This window comes from Falco biarmicus, chromosome 5 (assembly GCF_023638135.1).
Source record: "Falco biarmicus isolate bFalBia1 chromosome 5, bFalBia1.pri, whole genome shotgun sequence".
Lineage (NCBI taxonomy): Eukaryota > Metazoa > Chordata > Aves > Falconiformes > Falconidae > Falco > Falco biarmicus.
In genome coordinates, this window is record NC_079292.1 from 12,043,177 (window position 1) to 12,066,309 (window position 23,133).

The window sequence follows — 23,133 nt, forward strand, 5'->3', positions numbered from 1 at the left end:
GGACCATGAGGCCCTATGTTAATTAGTCTTTTACTCAATTTAGTACTCCTACAGGTGAAACAAAACAATTTAAAGTAAAGCCCACACTATGTCTTTACAGACATCCAGAATGTACAGTAAATCCAGACCATAAATCATTAGCATAGGTAGAACAGAACTGCTCCTGTTTTATGTAACTTCACTTATCAAAGCAAACCAGAAGAATCTTTAAAATGATGAGAAATTGGCCAAAATGCAGTGGTGGTAGTAACAGTTGCATAGGATTCTGAAAATTCATGTGCTTCATCTTAAATCCCCTTCCACCTGTCCACCACCCCAAAAAAGCCCAATTCAAATCAGAGTGGGCAAGTAACCTTATTTTACTTTATTTTACACGTAAAGATGTAAAGACAAGCTAGCTATTAAATCTGTGTCTCAGTTGGCAGGAAACATTAGTATCCTCAGTCATGTATCAAATAATAGTACGATTTAGTACATGGGACTGGTTTGTTTGTCAGATTTGTCAGTATGTGCACAAAATCTTTGTAAGCAAGTGAATATGCTTGAGCATAGGACACAATATATATATACAGGAACCATCTCTCTCATTTTTTCTTCGTAACAGGAAACATTTCGTGGTCAACAGGTCAGATTTTTTCCCAGCCACCATGGGACTTTTTGAAGAACAACAGAGCTGAGCATATCACAGTGTTTTTGTTTGGTAATTTTCAATTCATATTTTTTAGGTTTGAATCTTAAGTCGCACCATGTATATATAACACATAATTTGAGAATCATTTGCTACTGGTTTTGTTCTTCAGTGTTGCTTCATCCTCGGATCATATCCAATTAATATATCCAGTTATTTTTTTTAACTAGATTTGAAAGGGTCTACAACATTTAGAAAATATGCTGGCACATAAAAGCCCTACTACCTTTTCCAATTAAATAGTAGTATCCGTTTTACTTATGTTATGGATACCTGTGAATCTGTGTTGGTAGATAAACACCTTTCATTTCTTCACCATTTTAATTGGCATAGCCTGTAATTTTAGGAGATCGCTGTAGGATATTGCATGAAAAGCATATGTATCCATCATACATGCTTATAAACATGAGAGATTTAGAAAAGTTATTTGTGTATCTTTTTTTAAAGGACCTCAAGAAGGCTGCCTAAATAGTGTGACTTACGCATCTATGATACATCTTCAGACACTTCAGAATTACCTCCGCCTGGTAGGTACTAAGCTACTTTCTCTCTGCATGCTGTTTATACATGAAAAAACTTCTGTAATAGCATTGACTAAAAAAAATTATCTTCTACGCTGTGAAAAGAATGTCAAGACTTCTGAAAAATGGAACAGCATGAAAGCTGTTATTTTAAAGATAAAGTTCCCACTAGATCGTATCCCAAGAATTTAAGTCACATGAGGGCATTAACTTCCTTCTTTAAAAAGCTGCCACCTGATTAACTGAACTGCTTAAGAAAATATATTAAAAGCTCTGTTATGTCTTTGTTCTTTCTAAATTTCTTTCTAAAGTTATTTCATTCCACTTTTTGAGGGGAAAGTAAATCAGAATTATTTGAGGTATGATTTTTATTATTAGCTTATATATCTCTATCTGTGCTGTAACTCTTACAATTTATTTAATACCTCGTAATGTAAGGATAGTTGGATAATATGAGTTAACTTTCATACATAATTTGTTTTAACATTACTAATAAAATCAGCATTAGTTTAAAATTGCATAATTTCTGCTGTGTCCTTGCTGTTGTGTTTTTGTTTTGTTTTTATAACATGTTTTATGTTGTTATAAGAACAGCTACATGCCATAGGTTTCTGCTGTATTCAACAATAGTGCACAACGATATGAGTGTGTTCCCTTACTGACTTTTTAGTGCTAATGTAATTTTACAGTTAAGACAGATGATTTTTATTCTGCTGTATTGAGAACATGATCCCATTTCAACTGGAAATAAAGTCCTTAAACTACATCCTTAAGTTAGCAGTGATTTAAACTAGTCTGATGATTTTAAAATCATTCTGGTTTTTCAGTTTTAATTCAAAATCAAGAAAATATTTGTGACTCCTCAACTCATCCTTCCTACATTACTTTTTCATTTTTTGGTGATTGTTATAATGACAAAATATTTTTTCATGTAGTTTTACAAGGTAGGATATAAATTTATCAACGTAATTCCAAGATATTGTATGCAAATATTGCCTATTGTGAAACTGCTATAGTAAGGATTATTCAGCTCCTGTAGTGCAAAACAAATAACTTTGTCTGTTAGGTGCTGATTGTCTCATCTAGGTTAAAAAAAATAATCCAAGTCTGAACTTTCAAGAATCATTTATTGTCTGTCTGTAGGTTGAACAGTACCGTAATGTCATTTTCCATGGTCCAGAAGGAAGTTTGCAAGACTATATAGCATATCAGATAGCGGCCTGCATGAAGGTATTAACACAAACGTATAAAGTAAATTAGTTCAGAAATTAGAGTTTGCACTATTTCACCAAATCTATAAATTTTCAACACAGCAAAAGCAAGTTGCTGCAGGATCCACATGTGAAATCATTAAAGTTGAAGTGGATGCTGATTTCTCCAAGGAGCAGCTTGCAGAACTGTTCATCAGTAGTGGTAAGGTTATTTCAGCAGGACTGATTTTGATGATTTGTAGGAAATGTTTTAATGGTACAAAGTAAAGAAATACATTAAAAAATTTTGCATGGTGGGTGGCATGTTTTGACAGAAGACGTAGTTTTCCAGGTGCTTTGGAAATAATGGTAAGAGTCTACACTGTGGTAGAACTGTGTATGACAGTCCAATAGGGAGCTCTATCAAAAGTTCATGCCATTTAAGTAAAATTAATAGTTCTTAATACTTTTTTCTGTCTCATTTCTTTTTCCCTTTGTTTGTGAGCCTTTAAAAGTTGATCGTTGTGCTTCAGATCTAGCACATCAGAAATGAACGTCTATTGTTGCTTTATTGTAGCTGTTGTAATGGCTGTGGGTTTTTAACAAATACAGGAGAAGGGAAGCTATAACTATTTCATTTCTGGGAATAAAAGGAGCAGTAAAAGAGTTCTTTAAAAGTCAGACCACTTGCTTTTGACATATGCTTGTTTGCTAGATACTTATGTGTGGGTCTGAGCCATATTTTATCACCTGGGCAGGCACGCGAGTGCATGTGTGTGTGTGCATGTGTGCGTGTGTGTGTCGGTGTGTGCAGAACAAATTTTTCATCGAGGTGAATAACTGTAGGTGGCTTAAAGTCCTGTTACTTGGGTGCTTCACAATGAAGTATTCTCAAAGTGGTCAGCAGGCTGTATTGTGCAAATTCACGATGACTAATTGGTAAGAGTGAAAAAAGGACAAAGTAGCCAAAGATGAATGATGGTAAAAATGGGCAAATTAAGTACAAAAGCAGAAGAATGGGGCCACATGGGTCAGTCAGAAGTGAAGGAAGTCATAAAAAGCAACAAATAGAATAGTGCTAAAAGTGAAGGAAAAAGTGGTGTTTTCTGTGGAGGGCTTCTTCTTGGGCAGGTTGGGCTGCGTTTTGCCCATACTCACGCATTCAAACTCTGATTTCTTTTATTTTGCTGTAGTGTTAACCATAGAGTAATAATATAGTACATAATATTGCTATATACTATTATTGCTATTTTATTTTATATATTGTATATAATATTACACATACAGTAATAAGAACCTGAAGGGTGATATGGTGCTTCCTTCTTTTTGGTACTGTTCAAATTAATTTTGGCTCAGATACAAGTTTTGTCCTTTGCAGGCAGTTCTCAGGTAGCTGCTTTCACCCCTTTGCAGCTTTCTTCTATTTTTTTTTTTTCCATTTCTGTTTCATGAGTGTTTAGTTTTTGGGTTTTTTCTGTTGATGACAACTGGCAATATAGCTTGAATCTAACCTTGGTAGCAAGACCCTGTTTGCATCCAAAAATGTTGGGCTTTTCTCTTTTATTATCGTGGTCTCTTCTACAGCTCTAGGATTTTAAGTTTACCTCTCATTCAATATGGTGATTCACATTAAAAATAAATGTGATAAATGTCATTACTGCTTGGAATAACCTTGTGTTTCAGGAGCTTTGATTTTCACATTTCACTTTCCATACTGAAAGAAGCTGGGCTTTAGGCATTTGAAACTTCATCAGTTTCAATTTTATTAATGCAGTGCCTCTGGATACATTCTCATGTGCTGCCATGATGAAACTTTGAGACAGACAGAGCTTTGAGAGGATCAGCCCCTACCTTTTTCCTTCTCAGTATGGTCAGATCAGAAACACCAAGAGGAATTTGAATCTCCAAAGCAAATGTTTTATTCAAACAAACTAGAATTACTAACTTATTAATAGAAAAACTACAGTTCAGTTAGAAGACAGCATTCAGTCTTACTACCTGCTGTGCGCTTGCAGTGTGGATCCTATTCTCCAAGTATGCTTTCGTCCTGTCGCTTTCATTGGCTTTCTTGATTGCAGTAAACTGCACAGTGCCCTCTGACAACATCCATGCTCATGAACAAAAGCAGAGCCACCCCACAGGCTCGTACAGTGGTGTGCAGAAGGGTGCTCCGTTCTGTTGGTTAGCATACTTTCCGGTGTATTTTCATCTATGTCAGGTTGGGTTTTTTTCTCCCAGGAAATCCTGCTCACAGTTCGGAGGATAGCTGGTGCCAGTGATTATTCCCACGTGTCATTTTCAGTGCCATCACACTGCTGGGGGAGAAGAAGAGACCATTTAGTCACAAGTCAGCTAGGCTTTGGTGTTTGACCTGCAGGCGAGAGTCATTCGTAGTCTGGTTTGTTTACTAGCCACTGTCTCTTAGGAAAGCTGCTTCTTTTGGATGCTTTACTCTGTCAGCCACACGCTCTTAACACTTTGTGCTTGCATTTCAGCATCGTGCTGCTGGTTGCGTCTCATTTTTCTGCCCGCTTCTTGCCCCATTGTTCTGCCACGTGTCCTCTCTTAGGAGGGCACTCTCCTCCTCTCTCTAAATGGTTCCGTCAGACACGGAGGAGGTACCTGTCCTCCCTGCTGTCCAGCTATATCCTCTTAGTAGAACAGGGCAGTAATATTCAGGAAATCGGAAATAAATAGCCATCACCCCCTGCAGTCAGTTGCTCTAAGTTTTGCTCTATCACTCATCATATTCCTTAAAGACCATCTTTAGCACCACCTTCAAAAAGTTCTGAAACAATGCAAGGCACGATATACTCAAGACAAGTGTTTTGTTGAGTATTTGTATTACAGAAGCATTCATCTGGGATTTAGTGTTAGAGGAACCCTTCCAAAGGCTGTATCTTTTTTAGGCAATAAGATGTTAAAATCAGGAAAAATGAAGGAAAAGATATGAAATGTGAAAATAGGAGATAAAGATATATATTATTTTAATGCCTGTTAGGTTCAGATGCTACTGTTTGTGCCTCAAACTAGCTCTGATTGTTTGAGTGATTCTTAAAGATATTGGAGGAAGTTTTGAACAGAGGATAGTAGCAAACAAATAATTAGTTTTTTATAAACGTGAAATATTCTGAATCCTTTTTTCACTACATGGTATAAAGAATACATGTTAGAAGTTTAAAATGTATTACAGCAAATGAAAGAAATGTTTTCAGAGGTCTTTGCTATCTTTCCTGTTGCATTTATTTTCAGTGTGCTGAAATCCTTCCTATATATGAAGATACTATTATAGCCGTTTCAGGAATTTATTTTGATAATAGCTTTTTTTTTTTTTCTTATTGTACAGTATGATATTCTTCCCATCATTTGATTTTTATGCTTACAGTTTTGACCATACTATACAGTCTGTCTGCTTCTGTGAGCAAGTTAAAAGGAAAAATTTAAAAAAAATTGTAAAAAAACCCTTTATTGCATTAGTAGCAGTACAAGCTGTATACATAAATAAAAGTAAATTTTCATAAGTAGACGTTAATGGGATTTTTATCTTTCAGCTTGTCTGGTCCCAGTTAAACAGCCTCCTGTAAGCAAGACAACCATTGTGATTTTAGAAAATCTGGAGAGAGCTTCTTTATCTGAATTACTAGGAGATTTTCTGGCACCTCTTGAGAATCGGAGTTCGGAAAATCCTTGCACTATTCAAAGAGGTATTTAAAGAATTTGGGATGGAGAAATGTTTTTACTACAGTACAGTTGTATTATAATGCATGGCAGACAGGGAACAGTAGAATAATGTAATGTTTGTACATTTACAATTTAAATTGTTTTGTATTTTATTACGAAGAGTTGTTCTTAACAAAGTACAGTGTGTTTTGAGGCTAATTGATGGTGTTTTTTTCTTTCTAATTATGTCACTTCTTGCTTTTATATGAAATTGTGTCAGAGCTTTGGTTATTTCAGTAAAAAGTTTTATGGTTCATTTTTAGCAAATGGAGTTTCTGGTGCCTTTTACTTTCATGAGAACTGCTTTTTGCTGGGGACAATTGCAAAGTGTCATCTTCATGGCTCTGACCTGCTGGTTCAGCAGCATTTCCGTTGGGTTCAACTTAGGTGGGATGGGGAACCAATGCGTGGCTTGCTTCAAAGGTTTTTAAGAAGAAAAGTTATAAACAAGGTAAGAACTTGAACTGGCTTCAGTGATTTTGTTCTTCACCACATCTGTCAAATACATACGATGGTAATGTCAAAAGCTGAGCAGATAACTAGGTTGTTTCAGGAAAAAAGCTTTAATTTCTGGGAGCTCTGTATCTGTAAATGTTGTGCTTGGCCTCTTACAGGAAGGTGTGCAGCTGTGGCTGATCAGCATAAACACACAGGATGGCTGCAAATAATGATACTGTGGATAGCTGCTTATCCACTGTATGAAAACGTCTTTCAATAATTTATTTTATCTTCTGTGTGAGTGTGATAGTAAAAATCTGTTCAGCGAACGTAAAATCCCTTTCTTGAGGAATTTATTCTATATATCTGAAATGAAATAGTTATATATCCCGTGTGTAATGTCTTATGTTTTAAGCAGCAAAAAGAGTTTTCATGATTTTCAACTTAAAGAGGAAAGAGGGGTGAAAATATATCAGTCGGGAAGTTGTTTTGAGCCAGTATGCCTGCTGAAGCTGCAAAAAAAAAAGTCCAAAAGAGAATAAGGATGGGAAGTCTGTTTTAACTTGAATAAATAAATGGAGGATGGGAAATGAAATGAAAGATGTGGGCAAAAGCAGAATTGTGGAATTTTGAAAGTTATTTGGAAGAAGAACACTCCAGTGTGATAGCAGCTATTGCAGACGTCAGGGAGTGTTAGATGTTGGGAGGGGGAGTTTGATCGAAACAGCTGCAAAGGGAAATAATCTTGGCAGCAGAATTTTGAACAGGCTTAAAAAGGGAGATTGTTCTAGGAATAGCAAAAAACTGTCAGTAGTAAAGAGTCCTGGTCTGGAACAACAGACCCACTGTCATTTCTGAGTGTTCAGCTGTATGTATCTTGGTTATCCCTGGGGATGTCATCTCCTGTACCCTGTGCCACAGTTCTCATCTATAAAAGCTTACTGATTCAAAGAGATCCTAAAGAGGAAATGTGTGGTAACTGAACGCTTCAGTTACTATAATGAGGAAATTTAAAAACATTTGTAGGTATTCTTTAATAGCAAGAACAGAAATACAGAATATAAAAAAAGAATCATGTGAAATGTATCAATGAAACTCTTAAAGAGATTACTTCTCTACACTGGATAAAAAGCTGGCTGGGTGGCCAAGCCCAAAGAGTGGTAGTGAATGGAGTTACTTCCAGCTGGTGGCTGGTCACAGTGGTGTTCCCCAGGGCTCAGTACTGGGACCAGTTCTGTTTAATGTCTTTATCAACGCTGTGGACAAGGAGATCGAGTGCACCCTCAGTAAATTTGCAGGTGACGCCAAGATGGGGGGGCGGCAAGCATTGATCTCCTTGAGGGCAGGAAGGCTCTGCAGAGGGATCTGCTCAGGCTGGATCGATGGGCCAAGGCCAATTGTTGGAGGTTCAACGAAGAAAAGTAAAAGTACCGGCTCCTGCACTTGGGTCACACCAACCCCACACAGCGCTACAGGCTTGGGGCAGAGCGGCTGGAAAGCTGCCTGGTGGGAAAGGACCTGGGGGTGCTGGTTGACCACCCTGTTTAGTCTGGAGAAGAGGAGGCTCAGGGGGGAACTTATTGCTCTCTACAGCTGCCTGAAAGGAGGTTATAGGCAGGTGGATGTTGGGCTTTCCTCCCAGACTACAAGTAACGGGAGAAGAGGAAACAGTCTTAAGTTGCACCAGGGGAGGTTTAGATTACATATTAGGAAAAATTTCTTCACTGAAAGGGTGGTCAAGCATTGGAACAGGCTGCCCAGGGAGGTGGTGGAATCATCGTCCCTGGAGGTGTTTAAAAAATGCGTAGTTGCGGTGCTTAGGGGCATCACTTACTGGTAGACTTGCAGTTCTGGGTTAACAGTTGGACTTGATGATCTCGAAGGTCTTTTCCCACCTAAATGATTCTGTTACTTTTTTCAGGTGCATAGTTATTTATAAGTACTTTTTTCTATGTGAAACATTTCCTTTTTTCCCTATGCGCTTTAAATCTTTTGAGTCCCTACAGACATAGTAAGCTGGAACCATTATGAGTCATTGTCTGGTTGAAGGTATGAATGGTTTCCAAAATCCTGGCAAAGGATGGGGAGGGTAGCAATTGTCTGTAGGCAAGTAAGTGGGCTGGTTGAAGCTGTTATCTTGCAGATATGGTACGGCACTGGAATGAAGTATAGGCCAGAGGACAGTGCAATGGAAGTATGTAGCAGAATCCACCTCCCTCCTCTTGAGGAGCGAGTTTGCATTCTCAAGTCTGCACTGGAGAATATCTAGTGATCTAAGCCCCTTTATAAAAGGACGGAAGCGCTTTGATCATAAATCATTCAACATCAATGAGAAGGACTGTCTTTGACTGAGCACAAGGCCAGGAAGCACAGCAATGCGGACAGTTGCCAAAGCAGTGGTATTCTGACTTGTTTGCAGACAAAGCTGAATCAAGCTTACTCTGCCAAACTGCTTTGGCTACCAGATCTTGCAGCATTGCGTAACAGATGTCATTTTTAGGTTATTTTGTTTAAGCTTAAAAGCAATCCTTAGGCTCATAGGTTAGAGTTTAACAATGTAATAGGTTCCTACCTCTGACTGAATTTGAACAGAATTTCTGTAGTAATCTCATTATTTTCTCTAAAGCATATATGCAGATGGTGGCTTTTTGGAGGAAAAAAGCTGTGTGTCTTCCTGTACCTTCCCTAACTAAATAATGAATAAAAATGCCCAGTGTGCTAGTACTTTATTATTTTTTTGATACATACATGTGCCATGTGCAAATTCAAATGCCATTGGTATGGGGCTTAAAATAGTGGATTCCAAAGTTAAAAACAAAAGGATTAATCTGTTATAACAATCTTAACGGAAAGCAAAAGCACATTTATTGTTTGAACAACAGACTATTTCAAAGATCCTTGCTCTGTATTCTGATACCTTGTTTGTGCCTTAATATTCATGTTTTCAGATGAAGAGCTCTTTTCCCCATATTTTGGACTATTATGATATATGGGAACAGTTTAAATGTTTTTCTACATTAACTTTCTGTTCACCTGTAGATTCTGTCAAGAAGCTCTGTCTTCAGTGCTGGCAAACACTATCCCTAGTGCATCTTTTAATGCTTCCTCTAATTCAGATGGCTCCAGAGGATAATCCTAGGATTAGGATGATGAAGGCTGTAATCTGGAGTCAGATTAAATAGATATTTCTGGCACCAAATGATTTGCCTTCAACAAGACATACTAAAAAAATGTAAGTCTTAGAGGAAGGCATCTTACCTTCCTTGCTACTAAATCTGAAATCAGTAGAGAAATCCACTGAGAACGTTCCTGTTCAGTGTGATCGTATGTTCTTTATATGCCTTACTTATATCATGTATATTGTGTAGGATATGGTAGGTATCTCTTGTAATCCTAACCTTAAACATCATAGAAAAAGCACTGCTGCCAAATCTGTGTCTGTTTCCCACAAGAAAGTACAGGCATGTCAATTTATTGGTAGGGAGATATCTTTTAAAATATAGTGAAGAAATAAGTTTTAATACAACAAGACTTCAATATACTCCATAAAAAGGTTTGACCAGTTTTTGACTGTTGCTGATTTTGTAACGCCAGGAAAAAGCCGCCTTGGGGTGTCAAGGAAAGTGTGTGCAGCAGAGGTCTTATGTCAAACATCTTTTCTCTCTGCAGTTCAGAGGCAAAGTACCCCCTCCATGTGATCCCGTGTGCAAGATCATAGACTGGATTCTTGCTGTTTGGCACCAGCTGAACTCTTGCTTATCACGTCTAGGAGCACCTGAAGCACTTATGGGGCCAAAACATTTCTTCTCTTGTCCTGTGGTGCCAGGGCATGGCCAGGCGACAGTGAAGTAAGATTTCCATTTCTTGTTTGCCACTGTTCAGTGCCAACTATTGCAAACATAGTAGCTATGTTTCTCCAAAAACCCAACTGACTCAGCAACTTTGAAAGTATTTTAGTGGAAGTTGTTGAAAGTTTTAAACTTTTGTTTGATATTTAAGTACTAGACGGGCAATTCTGAAGGACACAAGTGGGAACTGGGTGTCTAACACTGGCTGAAAGTCAGTCTTGTTCTGATCTTGCAGTTATTTTCTGACACAGAGGTTGCAAAATATTACTTGTACTGGATAATAATGCTCAACCCTTTAAAGGTTTTGTTCTTCATTTTGAGACACCCCAGTAAAGAAAGCTGTTCATTAGTGAACAGATCAAAATAAGATTCAAGAATTCTGAGCTTGAAAATTTGGTAAAGGTTCCTTTTGAAGTTGTATACAAGGGAAATTTGGAGAACGATTTCTCACTATTTAATATCTGGTATCATTTTTAAACATACACATAATTTCACAGCTTAGCAAATAGGGCAGAAATATACCTTTAGCTATATATCTAACCATATGTATATGTATAACCATATGTCCAGTAACATAAAAGAATGATGAAAATGTTGTCTTTTCTTGCCTACAATTGCATGAACGTGTGCTTACGTTCCAACTTCTCTGCAAATGCTAGCAGGTGAAACAAGAAATAATTATAGGATTTTAAAATATATTAATTTCATGCCAAGATGTTTCTTGGCTACTGTAGAAAGGTTATGAGCCCCTAATTAAGATTCAAGCATGTTCAGAATGCAAATAATAATGTTGATTTCTGGAGATGCAACGTTACTTTTATCACCTTGTTTCACAGCACTCCTGAATTGCCATTTCTGCTCCCTCTGACTTTTTTCTCGTAATGGTTTCTGCTGCTTCATAAAGGTTTCCAGGGTCCTTTGCTTACTATGTTCACTGCCTTTCTCTTCTTTCATTCTGTCTGCAGATCTAGATACATTTCACTTGTTCATTTTCTTTTTTTTTTCTAAAAGGACACATTATCTAGTATCCAGTGTTATTATCAAACTCTAAATGTGTATGTAGCATTGAGCTGAAATCTTATGGGTGCTGTGAAATAAAAAAGTAATAAAGTATACCATGCATCTATCTCCCTCTTGAATCATGTCTTCTGAAATGTTTTAATCATTTATTTATTGCAGTGGTATTAGAGGACAGAAAACTGTTCTTTAGATACCTTGCGTTTCTGAGTTTGGATTTCTCCTAAGTATAACTTTGACTGGATTCACAATGCTTATTTTGAGCTCAACCCCAAAATGTCTTTCATAGTATCGATATGCCATCTGACTCCTCATTTTAATGTAGGTTTTGTCCACTAATAAATTATTAAAAAGCACAGCTCCAATGAGCACTTACTGCACGCTTTTGGTTTAGCAGCATGGTGGCTAACAGTGTGGTCATATAACTAGCAATAAATAGTTTTAATTAGCAGCTGTTGCTGTTATTTCAATCTAATTAACCGCTCCTGTCTTCTTGTCCCTCCTCTCCGCTGTGCTGTTCTGCTGCTTTTTACATTTATTAAAGCTTCACTGAGTCAGTTCAATTCATTGAGACAGTAGGCAGCTACCTACGAACTGGGTTTGTTCTGGGCTGATGTTAACATGAGGCAAGTGGCAGCAGCAGGCAGCTGGGAAGGGAGAGAGGAGGTGAGACAGGCAATTGTTTCCTGCTGTGTGGTGTTTCGTGTAGCTTCACATTTTGGATAGTAGGGTGAATAAATTAGGACAATTTTAGTTACATTTTTTTTTCTTGATTTTGATCTATGCGTTAAAGATGATGTTCCAACAAGAAAGAGTTTCACTTTCCAGCTCTTTGCAGGGGCAGGGAGGTGCTGTACCTTTCCTGAGTATCCGCTATATCAAGGAACTGGGGACTTGGTCAGGATGAGCACAAACATAAGACTGAATTTAAGCACCAGGTTGGATTTTTTACTTAGAGAGGATGGCATTGTACAGCCCATCAGTTGTTAACTGTTTGATTAGAATGGGCTCAATTAATTTTATTTCTTCAGCATTCATTTCTCACCATTTATGCTAGCAGATTGCAAAACGCCAAAAGCTTACGTAGGCAGAAATGGACAGGTAGAGTTCTTTATTGCTAAAATGAAAGCAATTGTTTATTTTGGTAGCTTAACTCAGCTAGCAGAAGTAGACTGTATCTATATGTAATGGTATCTACAACATTATGCTAAGGAAGCTTGAAGGAACATCACCAATATGCATTTTACATCTTATTTTAACAACTCTACTAATTATTTTTCTAATTAATGTAACTTTTCTCAAGGTTATACCAGCACTTTGTAGCATGGTTATATATCATAAAAATTCAATTTTGTGCTTCATAACTAACCAAAAATACATCTATCAAACGATTTGTACAATCAAATTTTAAAACCCAAACAAACAACAATACAAACAAACAAAAATAAAGCCAAAAATGTTGTCATAATCTTTTGGGTAATAGGATGATTTCTATGTATCAACATATCCAACAAAATGGTTCATTTAAGTCAAACACATTTTAGCGCTCAGTTTTTCTGAATGGATTTCTGTGAAGCTGAAACACAGCATTATAACCTATAATTTCTTATAGATCTTCAGTATAAACCCTCTGACTCTCAGTCTTACCATCTTCCTCTTATAAGAGGGTATAAGAAAAAAAAAAAAAAAGAGATGGATTTGATCTAAAAAAAGATTGTCTCAGTGTCTGTTATAGATGTGAGCTGAGCCCTAAGCCTGAAACTCCTAGCTTTTATCCCTTGAGAACTATAAGCTGTAAGAAATAGCATTTATTTATTTCCTAACACAGATTTGTCACTTCTGGGCTAAAAACAATGTAATATTTCTCTCTTAGAAAAGCAAAAGTCCCAGAAGAGCCACGTCCCTTTAAATCAATTTTTTATGATCAGACCCAGTCTCAAAACCAGACAATCTGGAAAATTCACAGCATCCTGGAAACGCAGTTCACCATAGATCAAATAGACAAAAGGAGAGTGAGAGCAAGGCAGCTGTATGAATAGAAGGGTCTTGTGAACTGGACAAGTTTGGAAGTGGAAGAATACTGGAAAGGGTGCAATCATAACTAAATACCTCCTTTTTCCCATGCTGGCAGCCAGCGGGCAATGAATGAACACCTGCAGGCATGGAACCTTCTCAAGGGGCTTTTGTTGTACACACATGAAGGTGCATCTTTCTGGGACATTCTTTCTTTTAGCCTTAAAAAGGAAAAGATGTTTTATGGTCCTTACCTGAAGAAGGAAACCATCAGATGGTAAATAGTTTGCCAAAGCAGCCTGAAGAAAGTTAGGTCAAATAATTTAATATAAAACAAACAAATATACCCCACTTTAAATAAAATCAGTTCCCCTCTGAAATGGGGTACAATACAAAGTCCAAAATATATGTGCTTCCTGAAAATGCAGAATTGGATATGTTACCTGAACTATAAAATCTTGGGTTGTTTATAATTCTCTCTGAAGTTAAGGGATTCTTTGTGTGCCTACAGGTGGATGTCCAGGTTATGGAATGCTGTGATAGCTCCCAGAGTTCAAGAAGCAATACTCTCCAGAGCCTCTGTGAAAAGACCATCTGTACCAGGACAAGCCATAGCCAAAAAAAGTCCTAGCCAAGGTCAACAGGCTGTCGTTAAAGCTGCTCTCAGTATCTTGCTAAATAAAGCTGTTTTGCATGGCTGTCCTCTCCCCAGACCAGGTAACTGAACAGTCTGAAAGGCAAGTAGTTGTACGTTGCCAGAGTGGGGCTTTTAACTCTTGGATTCCTTTTTTAAAACTTTCACAAAACGTAACTATAGTTATGATGGGAGGTGTGTGGTTAAAAGCATTTACAGTCACTAAACTAAGTAGTTGTATAAGGTAGTCAAAGAGGAATCATTTGCAAGAGTCAATTCTTCTTAACATTGTTCTACTTTTGTTTCAGAGCTAGATAATTACATAGCAGATTTTAAGGGAGGAAACTTTCCTTTATCTGTGGTTTCGAGCTACAAAAATTGTAGTAAGAAAAGAGGTGAGAATGCTTCTTGGAGAAAAGTGAGCACAAGTCCTCGCAAAAAGTCAGGCCGTTTGTCCCCCCAGTCATGGAATAAGCAGGAGACAAACGCTGAAGGTAAAGCTTTCCGTTTTCAGTTCTGAAAGAAGGTGTGGGTGCTTGACCTGTGTCGATAGGAATCTTTTTTTTTCTTCTACGTCATGAATTAAACATTCTCAATGAAATGACGCTCATGGTTATGTTCATCAGTAAAAAATCGTTTACTTTTTTTCCCCTCAAATAATTTTGTTGTGACTGTGAGGTATCCTGATTAACTATTGATTTTTTGTTTGTTTGTTCTAATGCCTTTCCTGTTGTCCTGATAATGAGGTAGGCTTTAGTTCAGGTGGTGGAAGATTCAGCAGTGGTTCCACCTCATATTGCATGGAATGATGTTTTATCATTCTCTGCCCCAGCACCAGATGAGGGAAAGACTTCATTACTTGGTTGGTGCTCTTTAGAGCTGCACCTGATTTACAGTATTTCTTTTTTTGCTTTTTTTTTTTCACATACTTTGTAGCTTCGCTACAATAATAAAATATAATAAATAAATAATAATAAAAAGATCATGCATCCCTTGTTCAGTCTTGTTAAATAAATTGAGTAGAATAATCTAGAAGCCCTGTAGCGGAAGCAAGAGGTCTCTGGTTTTAAATTGAAGATTTTTGTTTGATTTTCTTTTTAATTGCAAAAACTAAATGTAAAAACCTCTGCGTAGTCACAGATACTGTAAGGTTTTCATGAAGTTTCCACATCATTTTTAGCAGGCTGCTTGATAAAGAAGGCTTTATGTGACAGTCTGTGTGTGTGTATGTGAAAGTCGTATTAGTAGCTGACACTTTTGAATTGTCTTTTTACCTCAAGCTCACAAGCCGTCTAACAAGCTGTTTACTACACAGGGATAACATCTGGGTATGTGCAGAAGCAACATTTCATTCTTCTAAAATTACACATCTGTCTAGAAAGAAAACTTGGGAATACCATAACTGAATACAGTATTGAACAGGAAAGCTTCTAGAGGACAAAATCAAATTATTTTGCTTTTAGAAAATGAAGGTAACTCCTTCAGAGAGAAGAGTTAGGAAGGGATGCAGAGAGAAAGAGGCTTACACACACACACACACACACACTCTCTCTCTCTTTCTCTCTCTCTGGAAACAGTAAGATTCTAGCCTCAATTACCTCATATATAAAAGACTGAAATACTTGATGCCTGGTACTTTGTAACATTAAATTGAGCTATTCATTTCTTCAGCTCTTGTTCAGAAAGAAATCTGCTTTTTCTGAACTCCAGCTCTAATGTCCTGATTTTGCTTGTGAGTTCTGTGTTTGAATTGTGAATTTACCTAATTCCACTAAGAGGATTTAAGAAATCAAATGAATGTAACCTGAAGGAGGATGGTTTATACTGTGTCTTGCACCTGAAAATGTTCTTAGACTCCAGTTAATATCTGTGAATATAAGTAAAAAATGGAATGGTGAATTTAAATAGGCTTCCATTTCTGACTATCAGAATCAAATGCGGTTCCCGATTCCAAGGGTAAGTTGTTTGATTTTACTTAAACGAAGAAAGCTTAAATCTTTTCCTGTTGACAAGCGATTTCTCTTTGAGAGAAGCAGTAAGGGTGGTTCAGGTGCCTTGCACAGAAACCTCATGTTCTATATCCACAAAAGCTTGGGCAAGTCATGCCCCATTTGCCATTTTAGCAGTTCCTACTGCTGTTCTGAACAGTTTCAAGGGATGTATTCTGACCTTTGACAGAGTCTATTGATATGATTAACCAGTACACAGAAACACATTTTCCTTGTTTATCACAGATTTTAGAATAAAGAAACAAACACACATGGTAACACACTAATAAGTCCATCTGTCTTTTGTGCAGTTATAAAATCTAGGACTGTGTTGCAGCCAAACTGTAAGAAAAGAGCTTCTCTCACCACAAAGTAAGTTTTAATTTCTGGTATTTGTAATACTTAGCAAACAGTAAAGATAATAAAATTGTGTTGTAAACCAGCACATTATAATTAATAGATTAAGAGTTTCTATTTGGTAATGTTTTGGTTCTACATCTAAAGAAAGGAATCCTTTTTAATTCTCAGTTCTGAGAGAAAATTTTATATACTTCAAGATAATTTTAGAATCCATTTCTGTATTTTAAACCTTGCAGCACTACATGCCTTTTTATGTAACAGTCTATTACTTAAGACCATTATGTAACATTTACCCTGACACGAAAAGCCAACCGTATGCTTTTCTCACCTGGCATTATATTTTCAAAACTCTTTTGGCTCTTTTAGCTTACTGAATGGCAATTCAAAAGCGTGTAGTATATGTGCTTTAGTCTAAACGCTACAGAGTTCCCCTAGGAAAGTGTACAGTTAGCCAGAGGGAACTGCATTTGAGACTTTACTTCAATTTGAAACCTTGGTTCTGCCACATTCACAGGCACAGAGAGCACAGAATGTTTATGCTTCTTGGTATGCCAGGGTTTTTGTAAGTGTTAGGAGTCAAATCCCCCCCAAAAAGGAGTGGAATAAATTTCATTTGGTCCATCTTAAAAGAGGAGAATCTTTGAAGGTAGTAGGCAGAAGAATCCTTTGTTAGAATTTCAGAATGGAGAGAATAATTTGAATAGAAAGAAGATACCTTATGATGTAACAACTATTGCTGCCACTTAATTAGATGCTATTTTCTTTTTGTTCATGGTAGTAAAGGTCACTTGGAAAAAAACCTACTATTTTTCAGGTGTGTATAATATTTATTTTAAAATTCTGTGTCATAGCTTCATTTTAATTGTTCTCTTTGTTTGTTTGTGGTTTTTTTTGAACAAGATCTTCAGAGAAGGATCAGTTGGGAACATTAAATCTGGAGCAAAGGCTGTCCCTTGGTTCTGATGATGAGGTAGATCTTGTGCAGGAACTTCAAAGTATGTGTTCCAGCAAATCTGAGCCTGATATAAGCAAGGTAAACACAAGGCTTTTAAATAATTTACTACTTTGCCATATGCAGTTGTTTGTGATGTGTTTAAAATGAATTTTTAATTTACAAGCACTGCTTGAAGAAAATTATAAAATTGTTTGGAAATAAGCCAAAGTAAACTAATAAGTTATAATTGGAGTGTAAGTGTTCTGGTTTTAAATTACACCTTCACTATTTTATCTGGTAGAGATTTTTGCAGTGGAGGCTGGAGAGGCTGCAATTCATAAGTTCATAAATGCTAGCAACAATAACCTCCTCTGCATTATTGTTCCCCATGTTATCTTTCATGCTATCATCGCTTCCACTGGGAAACTGTTTTGTAATTTTAGACATAGGAAGTTTTTCCTAATATGCATAGCACATTTTGTTTATTTAGTGTAATCCCATCAGCCATTACTGAACTGTCTCAAAGCTCCTCTGCTGCGTAGGCAAAACGCAGTTTTGCTGCCCCGAGCAAGAAAGAATGGATTGGCCTAGTTCTCTAACAGCGGCAGCAGAGGGTGAAGGATGCTTGCAAGGCTTACAGGTTTGGGGCTAAGTTCTGTGCTGCAGAGGGTGGAGCTGTGGATCTTTCTCATTTGTCCTTCTACGCCAAAAGCATCCAGGCTCTCCCTGTAGCCGTAGCTATTTATTCTTTTCCTTCTTGCCTCCTAGCACAGCTGAAGTAGGATGGCTGTGACAACAGGCTGTGTTCACACTGGAGCAGCTGTTCTGTACCATTTGAAACACAGACAGAGTTAGTCTTAAGCTATTATCCCGTTAGGCAGTGTGTTACATCCTCTAGGATCTCCCTGAACAGCAGGTCCATTCGTTTTCCTTTATTAAGTACTCTGTTTAGTCTTAGAAGTCAACAAAGTTTTTATTAAAAAAAGAAATACTGTGTTTGGGAAAATTTTTCAACCTATTTAATGAAATCCTTTATTAGAGTCTTTTGTTTTGGGTTGGTTGTTTTGTTTTGTTTTTTTAAAGTATTTACAGTCCTTGCATGAGTCACATGAGCCAAGCTGGCAAGCTAATCACCAGTCACTTAGCAGGGATTTACCATATCTATCTTTGAAAGAATGGGATGTGCTTAAAGAAATGGTAACCAATTTAAAATTGTGTTTAATAACATGTAAAATGTAATTGCTCGTTGTTGACAATTCAAGGAAATATGGGTTAGATAAGGAAGGAGATAGATGTCACTGTCTTTTGTTCAGTTTCCTCACCATGGGTGGAACCATCCATGGCTGGAATTTCTGTTGTTAATTCCCGAGCTGCCTAGTTGAGCCTTACAGAAGTAAGGGTGCTGTTGCATGTTTTCTCCGTGTGATGGAATTTCAGGCTGCCATAAAAATAAGTACTTCTGCTCTCTAATTTGCCTTTTCACTTGAATATGTGCCTCTGTTCGGTTGGGATTGAGTACTTTTGCAGTTGCAGGGAATTGGATCAGCTTGCCCCAGAACAAAATACCTAGTTTTCAGCGAGGACAGAGGGCTGATTAGACTCTGTCTGCTATTGCATGGTCACAAGGTTTGGAGGAAAATAGTAGGGGAGAAACATGGCAGAAGGAAGAGAAAAGGATTATTCCTTTTTGTGATGTTTCTGGGGCTGAATAAAATTTAACGAGAAACTGCCCTGAAGTTCCGCTGAATAGTATTGCTCTGGAAATGTATGGTTCATCTTCTTCTGGTTATGGTCCATGTGAAATCTCTCTCTTCATCACCCACCTCCCGCAAATGCACTCTATAGTAAAGGAAATGTATTTTAATTGTTCTTTGGATATTTATGCATTACATTGCACAGAAACTATATGAAAATGAAATCAAGACTCCCAAAATTTGGCAAAGTGAAACATAATCTGTGAATAACTAAAAAAAACATAATCACCATTTTCTTATCTTTTTTAGATAGCAGATTCTAAGGATGAGCTATTGATGTTCAATAACTCTCAGAAGAATCCTGTATTTTCAGCAAGTGGTACTAACCCAAGTAAAACAACAGCACAAAAGGTAGGTGAAATGAGTTTTGTAGTAGGATAGGGAAGATGTCTTGAGTTTCTCCAAAATCTGAATTCCTGATTGGATCCATAGAATTAGTGTTCCAGTGCCGTGTTTATTACAAGAATAAACTGTCATGATTCTTAGGAAACTTGCTAGACATACCATGCCAAATTTCTTCCATGTGTTTTAATGGAAACTTAAGATTTATTAAACAATGGATGTATTTGCTTCCGTTTTCATGTTTACATAAAGCCATCTCCTTAAGCCAAGTACTGTTGACATTTCTTTGACATTATAAGTTACTTGCATCAGATGAAATAAAAACCCTGGGTTCATTCCTCTGCCCCCACCCCCCACCCTAGTTAATGTTATTCAGTAACTTTGCAAAGGCACACAAGTTTTTTAAATTCTTGATATATAATTCCCGGCTTATGGTTTATTTTTCTACTATTTTTTTTTGTAGTGACTACCCAAATATATACAATTCCAGACCACTGTTTTCCTAAGTGTTATTATTTAAGTAGAACTGAGCTGCTCTGGTGTCAAAGCTTTCCAGTGGTAGAAATTGTAAGACATGATATTATCAGAGTTTGTGAAAAATAGCATGGATTTTTTAAAAGGGTTTTCAGTATTGCCAGATTATTTATGAGAAATTAAAAGAAACCCTGTGTTAGAAGTTTGGTGATTATGGGAAAAGATAGTCTAAATGTAAACGAACTTTACTAATTTCAGAGCAGTTTCAGAGTGGGATGATAAGCTAAATACTACTGGAAGATATAATCGGTCCACTATCATCATCTTTTCAGAAACTGAAATAATTGTTTGTGAGTGCTAACATCCCTATTAAATATGAAGATGGAGTTGTATCTTGCTTAGTTTTCATTCTTTGGATAGTAAAGTTAAAATTGTGCTTTCTCTTTTTCCCTTTTCTTTCTTGCTCCTTGTGGTTTTGAACATCAAGAGGGCTTCTGAGCACATGGCTCAATTAACCTTAGCCAGCACAGAATCTGTCTGTGTTCCCTCACTGGGCTCCTCTGTTCCCTTAACAGGGATCCTCTAAAGTCCAGTCCAGACACTTTTACCTGACCATGATCATTTTTTTCCTAGAGACACTCTGTCTATTTTCTGCAGTTACAATGAAGTAGCCCTGAAAATAGCTTAACTTTGCACACCTAAGCATTAAAAAAACTACAGTTGGATGAAATCACTTACCACGCTTACCGTATTTTTTCATATCCAAATATTCAAAACGTTAGAATATTTTCCATAACTTTATTTAAAATCCAGAGAACAGTGTCCACTAACAAACAATTTTAACATTCCAGATCCGCATTTGGGTATACTGCTTTTGGATATTTCTCTAAACACATTATTTTAGAATCATCAAATCATTTAGGTTGGAAAAGACCTTTGAGATCATCAAGTCCAACCGTTAACCCAGCGCTGCCAAGTCCATCACTAACCCATGTCCCTAAGCACCACGTCTGTCTGGCTTTTAAATACCTCCAGGGATGGTGATTCCACCACCTCCCTGGGCAGCCTGTTCCAATGCTTGACCACCCTTTCAGTGAAGAAATTTTTCCTACTATGCAGTCTAAGCCTCGTCTGGTGCAACTTGAGGCCATTTCTCTTGTCCTGTCGCTTGTAATTTGGGAGAAGAGACCGACCTCCACCTGCCTACAGCCTCCTTCCAGGTAGTTGTAGAGAGCGACAAGGCTCCCCCCTGGGCCTCCTCCTCTCCAGGCTAAACACCCCCAGTTCCCTCAGCCGCTCCTCATAAGACTTGCGCTCCAGACCCTTCCCCAGCCCCGTTGCCCGTCTCTGGACACGCTCCAGCCCCTCTGCTCCCTCTTGCAGTGAGGGGCCCAGAGCTGAACACAGGGTTTGAGGTGCGGCATCACCAGTGCCCAGTACAGGAGGACAATCACTGCCCTTGTCCTGCTGGCCATGCTATTCAGATTTAAAATTCGTAATTTCAGACATTACAAATCAAATCTCCACATAGTGGCAATGCCTGGATAATTTTGTAAGTCAGGTGACCTACCTGTTCTAATGTAAATTTTTCCTAGTTAATTTTTTTACTTTTAAAATTCCTGCTAACAATTTAAGGCACAGCTGCATTGACTTTGGAGGTAGACGAGTGTCATGGTTTAACGGCAGCCAGCAGCTAAGTACCACGCAGCCACTCACTCATCCCCCACCACAGCAGTGGGATGCAGAGGAGAATCAGGGCAAAAGGTAAAACTCAAGGGTTGAGATAAGAACAATTTAATAATTGAAATAAAATCAAATATAATAATAACAACTGTAATGAAAAGGAGAGCAAGGGAGAGAGGAATAAAATCCAAAACAAAAAACCCCAAGTGGTGCACGATAGAGCTGCTCACAACCCACTTACCGATGCCCGGCCAGTGCGCAAGAAGCAGCAATTCACAGGCCCCAGCCAACCCCCCAGCTTATATACTGGGCGTGACATTCTATGGCATGGAATACCCCTTTGGCCAGTTTGGGGCAGCTGCCCTGGCTGTGTCCCCTCCCAGTTTCCCATGCCCCTCCAGCCCTCTCGCTGGCAGAGCCTAAGAAACTGAAAACTCCTTGACTATGTATAAACATTACTTAGCAACAGCTAAAACCATCAGTGTGCTATCAACATAATTCTCATACCGAATCCAAAACACAGCCCTGTACCAGCTACTGAAAAGAAAATCAACTCTGTCCCAGCTGAAACCATTACAACAAGCTTAGCTACCTTTGAGGGTTTTTAAGAACTTGGTCAAAAGATTTCATACTGGTTAAAAAAATTGATTTTCCATACCTTGTGAGGAAATGTTGGCCAAAATGAAGGAAATACAACCCAACCTTTTGCTAGAGGGGAAAGAGATCTAATAGAATGACAAGCTTTGTTTCTAGATTTAATCGTTACTACAACAAATCTGTCAAAAATCTAGAAGAGCACAGTCTTAGGTTGGAAGCAGAAGTCAAACTTTTAGAAGCAATTCCAATGATGATGAACCTATGCAGCTGCAAGAACTGGTGTCTGAAAACGAGTTTGAGATTAGAAAAGCATCCTTTTCTGAAAGTAAATAGAATTCTGTGGGTAACAAAAGCAATACTGCACGAGCAGAGGAGATCTTATCAACAGTAATGAGACAAATTACTTACAAGGGCAACATACCCATAATTAATTTTTTTTTTAATTGGCTGGAAGAAAAAATGCTTTCAAGTATGTGAACGAGAAAGAGAAAACTGATAAGACATGCAAAATCTTTGATCCAGGATCCAAACAAATTGATGAAATCAAGGATTAATAAGGAACAGACAGTGATGAACAGTTTACTTGCATGCCACCAACCTTTACTTGAAGAGCAGCAGCTGCTGGTGAAAATGAACTTTTTAATATTGCTGCCCAGAGGGTGACCTGGATTCAGGTGATGCCAACAGTTAAGTTCCTAATTCTCCTTTCCTGTCAGAGGAAAGGTAGGCACCTCTCATGAAAGAGATGTGTTAGCGACCGTCATAAACTGGCTTAGCTAACATCTTTCTCCTTGTCTACAAAGGAACAAAAAGTGACAACACACCTCACTTCGGCACTTCCGCTGTCTAAATTTGGGCGGGGTGAATACGGTCCAGTTTTTAAGAATGTAGCTTCTTAGCATAAATAATTTGAGAGGCTAAAATCTGGTTTA

The 23,133-nt window shown here is 37.7% G+C and overlaps 1 protein-coding gene across 1 annotated transcript in view; it reads left to right on the forward strand.

Annotated features, from left to right (window-relative positions):
- Positions 1 to 23,133, forward strand: part of CTTNBP2 (cortactin binding protein 2) — a 91,042-nt gene that overhangs the window by 65,701 nt on the left and 2,208 nt on the right. The window contains exons 11-22 of the mRNA XM_056341328.1: positions 605 to 700; positions 1,136 to 1,215; positions 2,353 to 2,439; positions 2,523 to 2,622; positions 5,951 to 6,103; positions 6,383 to 6,570; positions 10,227 to 10,405; positions 13,947 to 14,152; positions 14,378 to 14,563; positions 16,369 to 16,429; positions 17,318 to 17,450; positions 19,355 to 19,456. Coding sequence (XP_056197303.1) covers positions 605 to 700; positions 1,136 to 1,215; positions 2,353 to 2,439; positions 2,523 to 2,622; positions 5,951 to 6,103; positions 6,383 to 6,570; positions 10,227 to 10,405; positions 13,947 to 14,152; positions 14,378 to 14,563; positions 16,369 to 16,429; positions 17,318 to 17,450; positions 19,355 to 19,456 — 1,571 coding nt within the window. The remainder of the gene's footprint in view (positions 1 to 604; positions 701 to 1,135; positions 1,216 to 2,352; positions 2,440 to 2,522; positions 2,623 to 5,950; positions 6,104 to 6,382; positions 6,571 to 10,226; positions 10,406 to 13,946; positions 14,153 to 14,377; positions 14,564 to 16,368; positions 16,430 to 17,317; positions 17,451 to 19,354; positions 19,457 to 23,133) is intronic.